The following is a 15,609-nucleotide window of genomic DNA, read 5'->3' on the forward strand; positions in this document are numbered from 1 at the left end:
TTATTGTCTCTATTAGTTATTTTTATTTTTTAAAATAGCATTGTAATGTATCAAACCCATTCATAGTAGATTTGTATTTGGTATATAACCTTTAAAAACTGTTAGAGAAATACTAATATAAGCATACAGTTTTTAAAGCATTTCTATTTTGTTAAGCACTAGAATTCTGAGACACACACAAAAGCAAATGAAAGATTAAAAAAAATCACCAGATTACTTTTATAATATTGGCCATAGTTTTATATTCAGCTGACAAAAAACAAAAGACTCAAGGATGTACAGACCAAATATACCTGAGATTTTAGCTTTCTCTTATTTTATACATTTTTTTCAAGACAAAATCCTTAGTTAAGTCAGAAAATTAAAACATTATATAAACCCTTATGTTGACTTATTTCTACTATATGGAGTCCAAATGTCACTATGTCTAAGGGAAGAAATTAACAAGAAAAATATATCATTTGTAGAATTTTTCCAACTCATGTCAGATAGTCATAAAAACTTTAAAGTAGGCAGAGGTAGATATTTCTATAGGAACATTAGAGAAAGGGGATTAAAGCAAGAAAAGAACTCTAACTTTGGAATTATATCTTGGCCACTTTGACATATACTAGTCTGATAATTAAGGTCCTATTTTGAGAGAGAATTTTACAAACTTTTTCCTCAGGGTTGGCTTGGAGTCATGATTCTCCGATCTCAACCTTCCATAGCTAGGATCAAAGGCGCATTCCACCACACTCATCTATCAGATTTGCTTCTTTTCTTTTTTTGTTGGTATTTGGGCTTGAATTCAGGCCTAGGCACTGTCCCTGATCTTTTGGGCTCAAGGCTAGTGCTCTACCACTTTGAATCACAGTGCCACTTCCAGTTTTCTGGTAGTTAATCAGAGATAAGAGTCTCACAGAACGTTCCGGCTTGGGCTGACTTAAAACCATGTTCCTCAGATCTCATCTTTTTTGTTGTTGTTGTTGTTGGTTGTGGGGCTTGAACTCTGGGCTTGGGCGCTGTCCTTGCGCTTTTCAGCTCAAGACGAGCACTCTACCGCTTGAGCCACAGTGCCACTTCTGGCTTTCTAGTGGTTTACTGGAGATAAGAGTTCTCATGGATTTTCCTGCCCGGGCTGGCTTTGAACCGAGATCCTCAGATCTTAGCCTCCAGAGTAGCTAGGATTACAGGTGTGAGCCACCAGTGCCCAGCTTCAGATCTCATCTTCCTGAGTAGCTAGAATTACATGCATGAGCCATTGACACCTAGCTTCCTTTGTTCTTTGTGTGTTTAAAAACAAATTACATAAACTCTTGACATTTCTTTATCCCTAAATATTTCAGAGATCTCAAAACTGAAGGACATTATTTTGTAAGTCATCATGCCATTATTATAATGGCAAAGTGTGATGGTAAAAACAGGAATGATTCCTTAATATTACCTACCACTCAGCTGTTCCTTAAATGTGCTAAGATGCTTTTGTTAAAGTATGAATGAACAGAGAGATATAATTTAACTTAAACCTCTTATTATAGAACTTCTATAGCTTCCTGGGCTTAGATCAATGTTGTCATTAGAAACAAGACACTATGGGCATGTTTACCTTTGTTTCTCCTAGAATGACAGGCTTTCAACACATCTTTCTCAATATTAGCTCCAACAGGTGATGGTGATGAAGAACTCAGCTTTTGTTTCTCATCTTCATACCACAACTTTAAAACAAAATTATTCAATTAAACAAAAACTGGCAAATACATGATCTCTTCAGCATAAATGTGGGATGATGTAGGACTTAAGACAACACTAGTTACACTTAAAAAAAAAAGAGTTACCTCAGGAACATCAAATGGAACTTCTTGATTACTGTTTCTAAGGATTTCTGCCAGCAATCTTAATGTCTTTTCACGAGGAATAACATTTTCTTCTTGCATTTTATTCCAGACAGCATCAGCTCTTTGCCAGTCACCATTTATTTCTGTAGAATTTAATTAAACAGAAATTAATGAAGATACTAAAAATAATCAGGAAAACATGTACAATGTTTTCTTATTTGATGTTGAGGAAAGCATTATCCCAGATGCTGACTTTAGAGAGAAGAGCTGAAATGTCTGCCACACCATGGTGACATGTTTTTCTGTATACCTTTCTAGACTTTTCTGGAGGGCTACTAGCCATTTATAAGTCATAGAAACTTTGTTAAAATGTAATCACAAAAATTCCTATTTTTAAAGTAACTCAGACATTTTCCAATGTCAAAATCAAAACCAGAATGAGGGATAATTCAACTATGCTCTTTAGTGTTTGAATGATTAATACAGGTGTGCTGCTGTGGGTCTTCAATGACTGAAGGTGTTATGTTGTATAATTTTTCTCCAAAAATGCTTTTCATTTAGCTCAGTAGATAAATTATTATTTGTTCTGCTGCCTTAAGCTATCTCTTGACTATGTGATAGTTATACTGTCTTAAGATTTTTTACCTTAAGAGAATTCTTTTTCACTAAGTATATAAGGAGTGTGTGTGTACACACACATGAATCTATCAGGAAGAAAAAAAGGCAAATTCCTTCATATCTGAAAACCCTAAATCCTTCTTTGGTGACCCAACCTTCACAAATGGCAAAAGCAACACAGAAAGAATATTTCCATTTTATAGGGTCTCACTCTAGGTAGGGAAGAGAATGCCTCTGAATAAATATTACAGAAAATACAAATACATTTGTTCTTCATTTTATAGGAAAAAAATACTAAGACACTGAAACAAATGGAATTTTCCTAGATGTTTTCCACAAAGCCAAAACCCCGGTCTTTTTAAGCTAATGGCTTCAAAGAACAAAGTGAAACTTACAATCAGATATAAGCAAATAAAGTAAAAGATTACAAGCTACATTTTCACATATAACATATTGAAAAGGAGGCCCAAATACTAGAAACGAACCCAAGTTCAGAGTGATTTTATACATACTTTGATAATAAAGTCAATCAGACCCACATAAAACTTTACGTTTACAATCATTAGGTAACTGTGCTTTTTATTTATTTATATTTAAAATGTTCTCATATAGCCGGGCACTGGTGGCTCATGCCTGTAATCCTAGCTACTCAGGAGGCTGAGATCTGAGGATCGCGGCTCAAAGCCAGCCCAGGCAGGAGAGACCGTGAGACTCCTATCTCCAATAAACCACCAGAAAACCGGAAGTGGCACTGTAGCTCAAGTGGTAGAGCGCTTGAGCTGAAGAGCTGAGGGACAGCACCCAGGCCCAGAGTTCAAGCCCCACGACTGACCAAAAAAAAAAAAAAAAATGTTCTCATATAACCAAAAAAAATTCAAGCATTTCAAACATGTAGCCCTATAAAACATTTTAAAAAAGAACTTCTAGCTCAAGAATCTTATTTCTACAGAAGGACCAAAAGTGGAGCATTCTTGCTGGCTGCCAAAATGGAAAGTCAAGGAAGGTTTCCAGAGCTGGTGAGGTGCTGTTAGAGGGCATTAATTTTTAAGCTAGAAAAACTATCCCAAACAATTTTAAGAGTTCTGAGAAGACAATTTTCTTCTTTAAAAAAAAATGAGGTACATGTGTGAAGTTACTTCTTTTCTCTTTCTTTTTTTTTCCCTTTGGTTTGTCTCCTGTTGTCACTGTTTTTGATTTTGGTACCCCGTGTCTTGTATATACGTTTATCTAATTTAGGGAAGGGAAATAAAATAAAATGGTGACAAAGGGTGAACTAAGGCAACAGCGATACTCACAAGATACTATGTTGGAAATGAACTTTACGACATGGAGGGGATTAGTGGGGAGGAAAGTGGGATAAACTGAGGGAGGGGGTAACAATGTTCGGTAGGAAATGTATTCATTACCATAATCCCTCTGTACATCACCTTTACCATAAAATTATATTTTAAAAAATGAGGTACAAAAATGAAATGGAAGGACAAAGGGTAAACAAATGCAGCAATGGTACTCACTAGACCCCATGGTACTCACTAGTCCCATGGTTGGGACTGGAGGAAAAACACTGGGAGAGAGTGAGGGAAGGGGTCACATTGGCCAAAAGGAAATGTTCTCTTTGCCTGACTTATGTAACTGTAACTCTTCTGCTTAATATTTTAATTTAAAAAAAAACCCATAAAATTATATAGCTCTTCAACTCAAGGCTAGAGCTCTACCACCTGAGCCACAGTACCACATCTGGCTTTCTCACTTATGAGGTGCTGAGGAATCAAACCCAGGGCCTCATGCATGCTAGGCAAGCACTCTACCACTGAGTCACCTCATGCGATTCTTGTCTCCAAAAACCCACCAAAAATTGGAAGTGGTGCTCAAGTGTTAGAGCTGAAGAGCTGAGGGGACAGAGTTCAAGGCCTACAACCAGGAAAGAAGAAGAATTAAAAAACAGCTTCCACTTTTTTTTCTTTTGCTTTTTTTTGGGGGTCCGGTCGTGGGGCCTGAACTCTGGGCCTGGGTGCTGTCCCTCAGCTCTTCAGCTCAAGGCTAGCACTCTACCACTTGAGCCACAGCGCCACTTCCGGCATTTTTCTCTTTGCTTATGTGGTGCTGAGGAATCGAACCCAGGGCCTCAGGCATGCAAGGCGAGCGCTCTACCACTGAGCCACCTTCCCAGCCCAACTCTTCAGATCGTATAAATCTTTCGCCTTTTACAGCTTCCACTTTGACTAGCAACATGTAAAAGGAAAGTATTTCAAAATACAGACGGGATTCAATCCAACATGGAACAACTCAGTAAATTTTTTTCCAAGGGAAAAATAATTTCATGGGGATGGCTATAGATCACAAAAAATAAAAAAAAAAATTTGAGGCAATCAAATCCAGTGAATCTAATGTATAAAATCTTACAAAGGCGCAGAAAGGCTCTTCCTTCTGTAATAATCTCTCTGGCTTCAATATCCCTTTACTGAGAACACAATGATTGTGCTTGTTATTAAAAAACTGAGACAACCACAAACCTGGGTGGGGTCTAGAGAATGGACACCATGGCTCTATAATTACATTGCTTTCCTGGATCTCATAGTTCCCTTTAAAGAAGAGGATGAACTGTTTTAAATGACCTCTGAGAACTTTGAGCTATACAACTAATGATTCTAACACTAGTTTGCAAGAACAGACTTAACTGTGGTGCTAAATTAGTGTGCTAGACAAAGATGCAAAAGTTGGCATTTCATGCTTTTTCTCTGTTAATATTAAAGTAGGATCTCAAAATTTCTAGTCCAAGGTTACAATTGTAAGGCTGACAGTTGTTGTACATTACTAATATAATGTAGCTACATCCAAATTCCCCATTTGTCACTCATCTGTTACAGTGCTCTAATAGTATTCCTCTATAAAATATGAGTTCCAGGTCTAGGACTGGAATTATGCATTATAAGCCTGGACTGTCTTTTTTCTGAAAACATGGTGCAACAAAAGACTAAAGGAGTATGTCAGATGACGCAGAATTGGACAAAGATGGGATACTTTGAATATCAAAAACAGTGACTAGGGCTGTGAAGGTGGCTCAGTGGTAGAGCGCTTGCCTTGCATGCCTGAGGCCATGGGTTCGATTCCTCAGCACCACATAAGCAAAAAGAAAAAAGCCAATGGGGCTGGGAAGGTGGCTCAGTGGTAGAGCGCTTGCCTTGTAATGCTTGAGGCCCTGGGTTCGATTCCTCAGCACCACATAAGAAAAAAGCCGGAAGTGATGCTGTGGCTCAAGTGGTAGAGCCCTAGCCTTGAACTGAAGAGCTGAGGGACAGCGCCCAGGCCCAGAGTTCAGGCCCCACGACCGGACCCAAAAAAAACAAAAACAAAAAAGCCGGAAGTGGCACTGTGGCTTAAGTGGTAGAGTGCTAGCCTTGAGCTGAAGAGCTGAGGGACAGCACCCAGGCCCAGAGTTCAGGCCTCACAACCGGACCCCCCCCAAAAAAAAACAAAAAACAGTGACTAAAACTATTTTTTAATTCAAAAGGAAAAATGTTAGTCAGTATTATTTCTGATACAAAGAATAAACTTTTAATTTGTATATGTAAAGGAAAAACTGAAAAGCATAGAACAGAAGAAAACATTTTCATTTTTGTTGTTGTTTTTGTTGGTCGTGGGGCTTGAACTCTAGGCCTGAACGCTGTCCCTCAGCAATTCAGCTCCAGGCTAGTGCTCTACCACTTGAGCTATAGCACCACTTCCAAGAAAATGTTTTATAAGGTAATAATACTGTTATTTGGGTACAATAGGATATTCTTTATCTCATTCATGTAAAGCTATAGGAGTTCTAGGAGTTTAATTTTGTAAAACTGTCACAATGAAAGGTACTGGGGTTTGAACTTGGCTTTTCACTTGCTAGGCAGGTGCTTTAATGCTGAGCTACAGGTCCAGATAGAGCTTTTAATTCTATACACTCAGATATTTTAATCATTCTTTAATCTAATACACATAGTATGAAACAAATTGAGAAACAATTAGGTGTGAAGGAAGATTTTAATATAAAGATGAATAACATAGTTTTGTTTTATAATATGGAAAACTAAAATCTATTCACATGCTTTTAGTAAACAGAATTGAATAAATTCTAGATTATCCATTCAGTGTATTAGTTATTTACAGGTGATTAAATAGAAAAAAGTTTCTAAAATAGAAATAAGTAAAAAATATATTAAAGAAATTGTTTAGGAATGAGTGTATATAACATGCACCTTTCTACAAAAAGATCTATATAAGTGAATGTGTTGACAGTTACCTATTTAAAAAACTATAATTATTAATGTATCTACCTCAGGATTTACACAAGAAGAGGATAAATAGTCTCACCTCAAAAAGTCCTATTAAATGCAGTGGTTCTGATGAGAAGAGTTTCTTTTCTTTTTTGACTTAGCTTAAAGATCTGAATTGGCTTTTATTTACTAAAATCGAATCAGGTAACACTTCATTGTATAAAACAGAATGAGTGTACCAATTAGCTAATCAGAGGCAGAAAAGGGCTATTTTCTAAAGAAAAGAACGAAACATCAGAGTGATTATTTCAAAGATACTTTCCTTATAAAAGTTAAAACAGACAAGACTTCATCATGCAGGATAAAACTGGCATGATTGGAATTTGGTTATTATTGTTCTCCTAATTTCTTAGACAGTCAGAAAAATAACTGAATAACTTTTTTTTTTTTTGCCAGTCCAGGGGCTTGAACTCAGGGCCTGGGCACTGACCCTGAGCTTCTTTTGCTCAAGGCTAGTACTTTACCATTTGAGCCACAGCACCACTTCTGGCTTTTTCTTTTTACGTGGTCCTGAGGAACTGAAACGAGGGTTTAATGCATGCTAGGCAAGCACTCTACCACTAAGCCACATTCCCAGCCCCACTTAACAACATTCTGATTTGGTCTACTGGTCCTGGTGCAGAAGGTGCTAGGCTCAAGCCAATAGCCTCCTATAAATTTCATGTACCAGGAGGAAACAGAAGAGAAAGCAATTTATAAACATAGTAGACATATGATATCCCAACTCCTACAGTACTATGGTTAGTTACATCACATGTTTACTGGAATCTTTTTGATTGTTAGGACACTTTCATTTTCAAGTATAAAAAAAGACATAAAAAGGAAACCGTTCTTCCTTTCACCACCTAATCTTCAGATAGGAGGCTGGAATGATCAGGGGGTCAAAGTCAGTGAGGCATGGATGACCGTAGTGGGTCTTTAACAATATGTGGAACTTATAGTTTTAGGACGTGGGACTTAAGAGTTTTAGACTTGAGAAGCCCAGAAACAGAACCAACGAACATGAATATTTTCTTACCTTCCCATTATTACAGTAACAATGTCAGTGGTGCCTAGTGCTACAATACAGCGTTCTGTGATTAAGTTCATTCTAGCCTCCACTTTGGTTTGTTGAAGATTCCACATTTGGTAATACCTTTGAAGTTTCTCAAAGCTTGATCCTCCCTTCCTGCCTCTGCCTTCAATAGACTAAATGAATGAAACATGAGAAACAGTCAAATCACTTACTGTACAGTTTCAGCAGACTGTAGTACATCTGGTCTCTGTCACATTCAAATAACTTCTGTGTAAGCTCCACTAATTTTTCTAGAGTTTCAACCTTAAATAAGATTAACATAGATTTACATTGTTGACAAGAAACAGTTGAAAAATCCTTCAAATAATTGTTTACTCATAGGGCTTTAATTTGACTTCAAAAGAAAAGGGCTAAAAAGCTGGTGAAATGGCTCAACCCTGCCATCCTACCTTCTCAGAATGTTGAATGGGAAGATCATGATTTGAGGGAGGGGAAAAGAAAAGTTCACGAGACCCCCTTTTCTTAACCCATAGATGGATACACTGGCATATACCTGTCATCCTAGCTTTGTATGAGGCTGAGATCAGAAGGATTGTGGTTCTGAGCCAGCATGAATGAAAAGGTCTGCAAGATACTATGCCAATGGAAGAAGCTGGGTGAGGTGGCATTCATCTATCAACATAGCTACATGATGAGAAGTCTAAAATAGAGGGACCTGTGTCCAGACATACATCTGACAGAAAATATGACCCGATTTCTAAGATACTCAGCACAAAAAAGTCTGGAGGCATAGCTCAACAATAAAACACACCTAGCAAGTACAAGGTTCAAGTCCCAGTACTGGAAATTAATTAACTCAAGAGCTGAGAACAGTACAAATGTACTTAATGCTTCTAATGGTGTCTAAAAATAGCTAAAATGGCCATGTGCCAGTGGCTCACGCTTGTAATCCTAGGTACTCAGGAGTCTGAGATCTGAGGATTGAGGTTCAAAGCTAGCCTCGGCAGGAAAGTCTGAGATTCTTATCTCCAATTAGCCACCAAAAAGCCAGAAGTGAAGTTGTGGCTCAAGTGGCAGGGCACTGGCCTTGAGTAACAAAACTCAGGGGATAGCACACAGACCTTGAGTTCAAGCCCAGCACCCCCCCAAAAAGGGGGGGTGGGGAATGAAACCTGAGGGAATCTCTACAAAGGAGATTTTTGGGAAATTTGAAGATTTTTGGGACAGAGAACAAAGCAGGGAAAACTCAGCATATAAAGCTTACATTAATAAAAACAATCCTCCACCCAAACATTGAATTCCTCTTTCCCTATCACTTTTCCTTGGCATACTGTGAACAGACACCTACACTGGGGGAAAGAACGGTAGAGATTTCACTAAGTTCTACTGGGCATCTCAACCAGCAGTCAAGGACTAAATCAAGTGTCAACTGCCAAGCAAGTAAAGTTAGCTTGCTCAACCAACTAGGAAAAAGCAAGTTAAAATTATCATAGGCCAGGCACCAGTGGCTCAAGACTATAATCCTAGCTACTAAAGAGGCTGAGATCTGAGGATCGTGGTTCAAAGCCAGCCCAGGCATTAAAGTCCATGAGAAAAGTCCGTGAGACTCTTATTTCCACCTAACCACCAGAAAACTGGAAGTGGTGCTGTGGCTCAAGTGGCAGAGCCCTCGCCTTGAGCTGAAGAGCTCAGTAGCACCCATGTACAAACCCCATAATCGACTCTTCCACCCCCCCAAAAAAATTTGTGGCCCAAATTATCATCTTTTTAGGATGTCTAGTACACTGTAGGACCAAGAAATAAACTTGCTCATTTGAAAAACAACCAAGATAACACATTTCCATGAAATTTGATCTTCTGAAATCCACAAGTCATCATAAGACATATAGGAAATGCTTTCTTCTACTCAGTTTTACTTGCTTAAGACATGAAAATTAAAAACAAACCTGATTGCTGGTAATACATCTCTCACAAAACCACTGAAGTGCTGAAGGTCTAGCTCTAATGCCCGGAGTCTGTAAAATATAATATTCCAACAGAACACAAGGTAAAAAATTTTAGCAAAACATTTATTCTTCCTCAAAGACAGTTTTCCTTCTGATAACTTTGTAGCCTAACGTATATACACAAAGACGCATATAACTTAGTCTCCCATTTACCAAGACCTTTAATTAAGATTAGAACAGAGCATAAATGGAACCCATATTTAACCTATGTCTAGAAGATTAATATTTTTCAAGACACTGCTTTGTAAGTCAATAATCATTCCATAAATTATAATGAATAAAATGCTTATATTTTCTTTAGTTCAAAAAGAACTAATGAACTAAAATCAATTCCAAATGTTAAATTAAACACACAATTGTATGTGGCCCCTACCCCAAACTTCAGAAATCCAACATATAAACACTATTTATATTTTATAGAACCATTACTACATGATGAAGGAAATTTACAGCGATAAAAGTACTCTAACAACTTCCAGACATTCTGCCTACTATCCAAAACTAAATGCTTTAAGATTAAATTAAATTACTTAGTTTGCATGCTTATTTTACTTTAATAATTGAGACATGTTATTCCCCTCAATTTGAAATTACTAAGGTTTAGTCAATGAGTCTGGTTTCAAGTACTCATTTCACAATATTGAAAACTGGAATAATAGACAAACCATTTCAACATTAATTCCGAGGATTTGTCCTTCTAACAGATTTTTACATCATCTATAAGAGGGTTTCACCACTAAACACTACATTTCAATCACAGCATTATGATAAGATAACCACATACTCATCAGCACTGGCTGTGTTCCAGCTGACAGGAGGTACCTTTCCTGCTTTTTCTACTTGGCTCTGTTGATTAATCCAAGTATTCCTGGAATCTGACTTATTTGTTTGTTACCATTATTATTAACTTTAGAAAGGGTATTACTATGTTGCCCAGATTGACCTCTCTGAGGTTCAAGTGATCCTCCCATATTAGCCTCTCCATTGAGAGTAAAGACATGTATCACTATACTTGGTTTCCCATCATTCCTAATTAAAAACAAACAATACTGCACAATATTAAATTAAGAACTGAGCAGACAGAAAAACTGGTACAATGTAAATTGAATAAATATTCTAACAGTACAAATATGCATATTCTGAGATATATTTTCAACTATCATATCATATTTTCAAATAATTTCTATTCAAAGATTACCTCACACCTGTTTCATTTCACATGTATTACACCAAAAGTGAAACATCAGTGTATACTAAGAGCTCATGAAAACTAGCAAATAATCCTCTGTAAGATAGGGCAAGATGCAAATGCAACAATCTTCAATATTATTGTTGATTCAAATGCCAAAGATCTAACGAGCAGAGATTTCATGGCAAATTCTACCTGTTTGTGGCTGATTAATCTGCCTGTCACTGCAAGACAATATTGAATTGAAATTTATAGAAAGGATGCTGACTTAGACAATGAATCTTCCTGTGTTTCATTTTGAAATTGAGAACTGCTTTCACATATAAATCTCAATCATCAAAAGAACATCTAGGTCAGATTAACTAAATCCCCTAGGCTGTTGTAATAGTAAACATTTCTGCCTTATCTCTTAACATCTTATTGAATTTTAAATACTGCAAGTTGAAAGCAGAAATAGAAGTAATGAAAACTTGGAGAACAGAATTCTAATTGGAATGATAAACTAATATCAAAATGAGCTAATGTTAATTAAAATAATGAACGTGATCACCTTTAGAACTTACTTAACAGGTAGTGAGGCTAAAAATTATTAAAACAGGACTGTGAAGGTGGCTTAGTGGTAGAGTGCTTGCCTTGCATACACGAGAAAAAGCCGGAAGTGGCACTGTGGCTCAAGTGGTAGAGTACTAGCCTTGAGCTGAGGAGCTCGGGGAAAGAGCCCAGACACAGAGTTCAGGCCCCAAGACCGACCAAAAAAAAAAAAAATTAAAATAAACAAAAAAATCTGACACATTTGTTCCTATACTTCAAAATACAACTTTTTGAAATTACAATATAGTGCTGGGCTTCCCTCTGTAGGCAATGAAAAATAAGCCAAAATAAAGTAACTGTCATTACTGTAATTTCACTGACATAAATCTGCAATAGCATAATAAATTTCTATGTACAACCAGTAAAATATATCTGAAATAATTATTGCATCTAAAGTAAAAGTAAATGAAGGTTTTACATTTATATTTCAAATTTTATTTTGAGGAAGATCATCTTAAATTTAACCCAAACAGAATTTTTTACCTGTTTATTCTTCTAAATGGCCAACAACATCACAAAATCCCCACCAAACCTCAGTTTCTCTAGCTGGTGTAGTAGAAAGTAAAACCATCTCTCAGGGCTTCCAACAAGACAGGAACAAAAACAAGAACCCAATTCAATGATTTATGCCTACAGCTAGCATACAGCAAGGGAGGAAAAAAGATATAATCACATTTATCAAGCCTTTTAACACTTGTCCCTTCCTCTAAAATCTTCAGAAAGGAAATGTGGCTGAGCAAGTTTGGTAACCGTCTACCATAAACTAAAGAGATGATCCATTTAACCAGGTATTAGAAGAAACATTACAAAAATTAACTCTAAGAGAGAGGGGGTATGAGTCAGCATGAATGACAGATTAAAATTTTCACCCAAAGTCAGAGGAGAAAACTAGTTCTTAAAATCCACTGTGTAGAGTGGCTCCAGCTTGGCTCTATTAAGGAAGACAGGATTAACACCTTGAATTTGATTGAAACTATTAGAATTCCAATTTCTAGTCTTAAACGAAAAACCATGAGGAGAGCGAAAGACAGGAGAGCAAATCTACAGAAAGGATGTGTTGTTCATAAGTTCAGGACTGAAAGGAGATGGAGATAGGGTTGTTACAAGGAAATTCACAGAAAACAGCAATCAGACCATTTCCATTCCTGGCTACTAAATAAACAAGCTCACCAATCCACATTCCAAACAAATATCCTTGCTCTAATTACTTCTCAAAGTTGTTTTCTGAGACTTATATGAAGATGTACGTGAAAATAATTTACAAGAACGTTAAGAGTTAGCTCTATTATAGCATATAGCTGGTAATATAGATTTAAGCCCCAGGGGAAGAGGCTAGACTAAGAAGTTAAAATGAAGGCAGACGCTTGCTCATCTCTGCAATTACACAGCTTGTGGCCTATGGCAGGTCTTCAGTGATTATTGAACTCCCAAAGCAGAGAGTAAAATTAAGTGTTGTATTTCCTTATAGCAACTTTTAGTATTATTTAGTATTTCACACTTTTTGTACACAATGCATTATCAAAAAAAAACTGTTATGGGCATTGGTGGCTCATGCCATAATTCAAGCTACGTAAAAGAGATCTGAGGATCAGTTTGAAGCCAGACTGGGCAAGCACTCAGGCATGCGCGCCCACGCACGCACACACACAGACACACTTTAATTATTGTGCAAGTGACTTTAGCCAAAGGAACTACCCTCCTGTAAATAATTTGTGTACTATGTTAAATGTACTAGAATACATTTATATATAATGTGTATGATATGTATATTATTTACATAAAACTAGCTCATTTAAAAAACAAAACGTGGCTTAGCAATAGAGTGCTTATCTAGCATGCGTGAAGTCCTGGGTTAGATTCCTCAGTACCACACAAACAGAAAAAGCTGGAAGTAGTGTTGTGGCTCAAGTGGTAGAGTGCTAGCCTTGAGCACAGAGAGGCTCAAGGACAATTCCCAGGCCCAGCAAAAAAAAAAAAAAAAAGTAAAAAGTACTGTATTTACACAGTTTTCCTGTATCTCCACGAAATATGACCAATATCTCTAATCTCCCACAGTGCTTAATCACGAAGAACCTTTGGAAGTGAAACTGTTAAGAATCTACCCACAGATAAAATAATATTACCTTTTTTTGTTTGTTTTTGAGTCCTGGGGCTTAAAATTTGGCTTGGTGCTGCCCTTGAGCTCCTTTTGCTCCAAGGCTAGTGCTCTACCATTTAAGCCAGAGCTCTACTTCCAGTTCTGTGACTAATTAGAGATAAATCTCTAGGACTTTCCTGCCCAGGCTAAATTCAAACCATGATCCTCAGATCTCAGCCTATTGAATAGGTATGAGCCAATGGTGCTCTGCTCACTACTGAATTTTGAAGAATGATAAAAGAAATGTTGCTCAATGCATGTTTTCTCCTATATATGGAAGCTAGATTTAGCTTATAAACTTATAAGTAAATACATTGGGTGATATGCAAATGTATACAAATAACTGAAATATAGCAGAATCAAGGGAGAATTCAAATAGTTTAATTCTTTCAACATTGAGCAAAATAAAGTACTGTGAAGCAGGCACTTCAAAGGGGTAGGGTGAGGTCAAGGGGAAAATGGTAGACAAATGAAAAGCAGAAGAGGAGAATGCAGTAAAAAAAAAAAAAAAAATCCAATGTATATCCTACAAAATTAAGAAGACCAAAGGAAGGAGTGGATAGGGGAGGGATGGGTGAAAATGTTCAAAGGTGTGACATTGATCAAGATAGTGTATTCATAAACTGCTTTGTTAAATAACTCCTTTGTACAACTACTTAAAGATTACACACACACACACACACACACACACACACACACACACACACACACACACACACAGGTGCTCAAATTGGAGATCCTACACCTAGTTCATTAAATTCCATTACTTTTTAGATTTCTAATAATCCTTAGAAAACTTTAGGTGCCGAGGGCTGGGAAGTTGGCCCAGTGGTAGAGTGCTTGCCTTACATGCATGAGGCCCTGGGTTCGATTCCTCAGCATCACATAAGCAAAAAGAAAAAAGCCGGAAGTGGCGCTGTGGCTCAAGCGTTAGAGCGCTAGCCTTGAGCTGAAGAGCTGAGGGACAGCGCCCAGGGCCAGAGTTCCTGCCCCACAACCGAACCCCCCCCCCAAAAAAAGAAAAAACAACTTTAGGTGCTGAATATGAATGGCAAAAAACCCAAGCTCAAACCCTAATTTGCCCTCTAGCATTAAGAAAACAAAATAAACAATGTGAAATGGTCCTTTAGTACATTCTCATACATTACACCCCTTGCCATCCAGTCCTCAAGTACTATAGCAGTTCTATGAAACTATTTTTTACACTTTAAGCAATTTTATTCTCATTTACTCTGAAAATACTGTCATCAGCAGTTATTCCTAAATAACCCATACTGACAAAGCTCTCAAGTAATTAAGCAGCAGTATTCTCTTATCTGTGAAGTATGGCCCTTATGATAAGCATCATAATATTACGGAGTAAAAACAAACTATTCCTACCCATAAGAAGCAAAGAGAATTAATATTATTGATCACCTACCATAATCTAGGAAAAAATGCAAGCTGCTTTACATACATTACATGATTGAATCCTAAAGATGGATATTATATTCCCTTTTATAAATGAAGAAGCTTAGAAAGATTATTATCACACAAGCAAAAAGATGGCAAGAGGGAACTCATTTTTGTGCCTTTGGCTTTTTCTATCGCGTCTTGTTTATTACAAACCTCTCATTGCCATTTTCTGTAAACCTGAGCTTCATTTCTATTTTGATCAGTGACCTGCTAATACTAACGCTATGTATAAAGAGTACAAACCGCCAGGCTGACAGCTCCTCTCATTTTCAGATTCACACTGTACTGTCAATGGGAGAATTTATACCACTTCCTACAAAATATAAATCAACTACTTGAGCTATAGAAACAACTGTTTAAGACACTGACAGGTAGGCAGATTGAGTCATAAGATAGAAGAAGAAAGCTCTGAATATAGTTCATTTTTTCCTATACTAGAGTTTTCTTTGAAAAACATCAAATGAAATGGTA

General features: G+C 37.0%; 1 protein-coding gene across 1 annotated transcript in view; it reads right to left on the bottom strand.

The window, feature by feature from the left end:
- The window catches only part of Lrpprc (leucine-rich pentatricopeptide repeat containing), a 95,339-nt gene that overhangs the window by 22,679 nt on the left and 57,051 nt on the right, over positions 1-15,609 (bottom strand). The window contains exons 26-29 of the mRNA XM_013017979.1: positions 9,707-9,775; positions 7,973-8,063; positions 1,818-1,960; positions 1,589-1,697 (exon numbers count right to left, since the gene is read on the bottom strand). Of these exons, the coding sequence (XP_012873433.1) occupies positions 1,589-1,697; positions 1,818-1,960; positions 7,973-8,063; positions 9,707-9,775 (412 nt within the window). The remainder of the gene's footprint in view (positions 1-1,588; positions 1,698-1,817; positions 1,961-7,972; positions 8,064-9,706; positions 9,776-15,609) is intronic.

This window comes from Dipodomys ordii, unplaced genomic scaffold (assembly GCF_000151885.1).
Source record: "Dipodomys ordii isolate 6190 unplaced genomic scaffold, Dord_2.0 Scaffold37, whole genome shotgun sequence".
NCBI classification, from domain to species: domain Eukaryota; kingdom Metazoa; phylum Chordata; class Mammalia; order Rodentia; family Heteromyidae; genus Dipodomys; species Dipodomys ordii.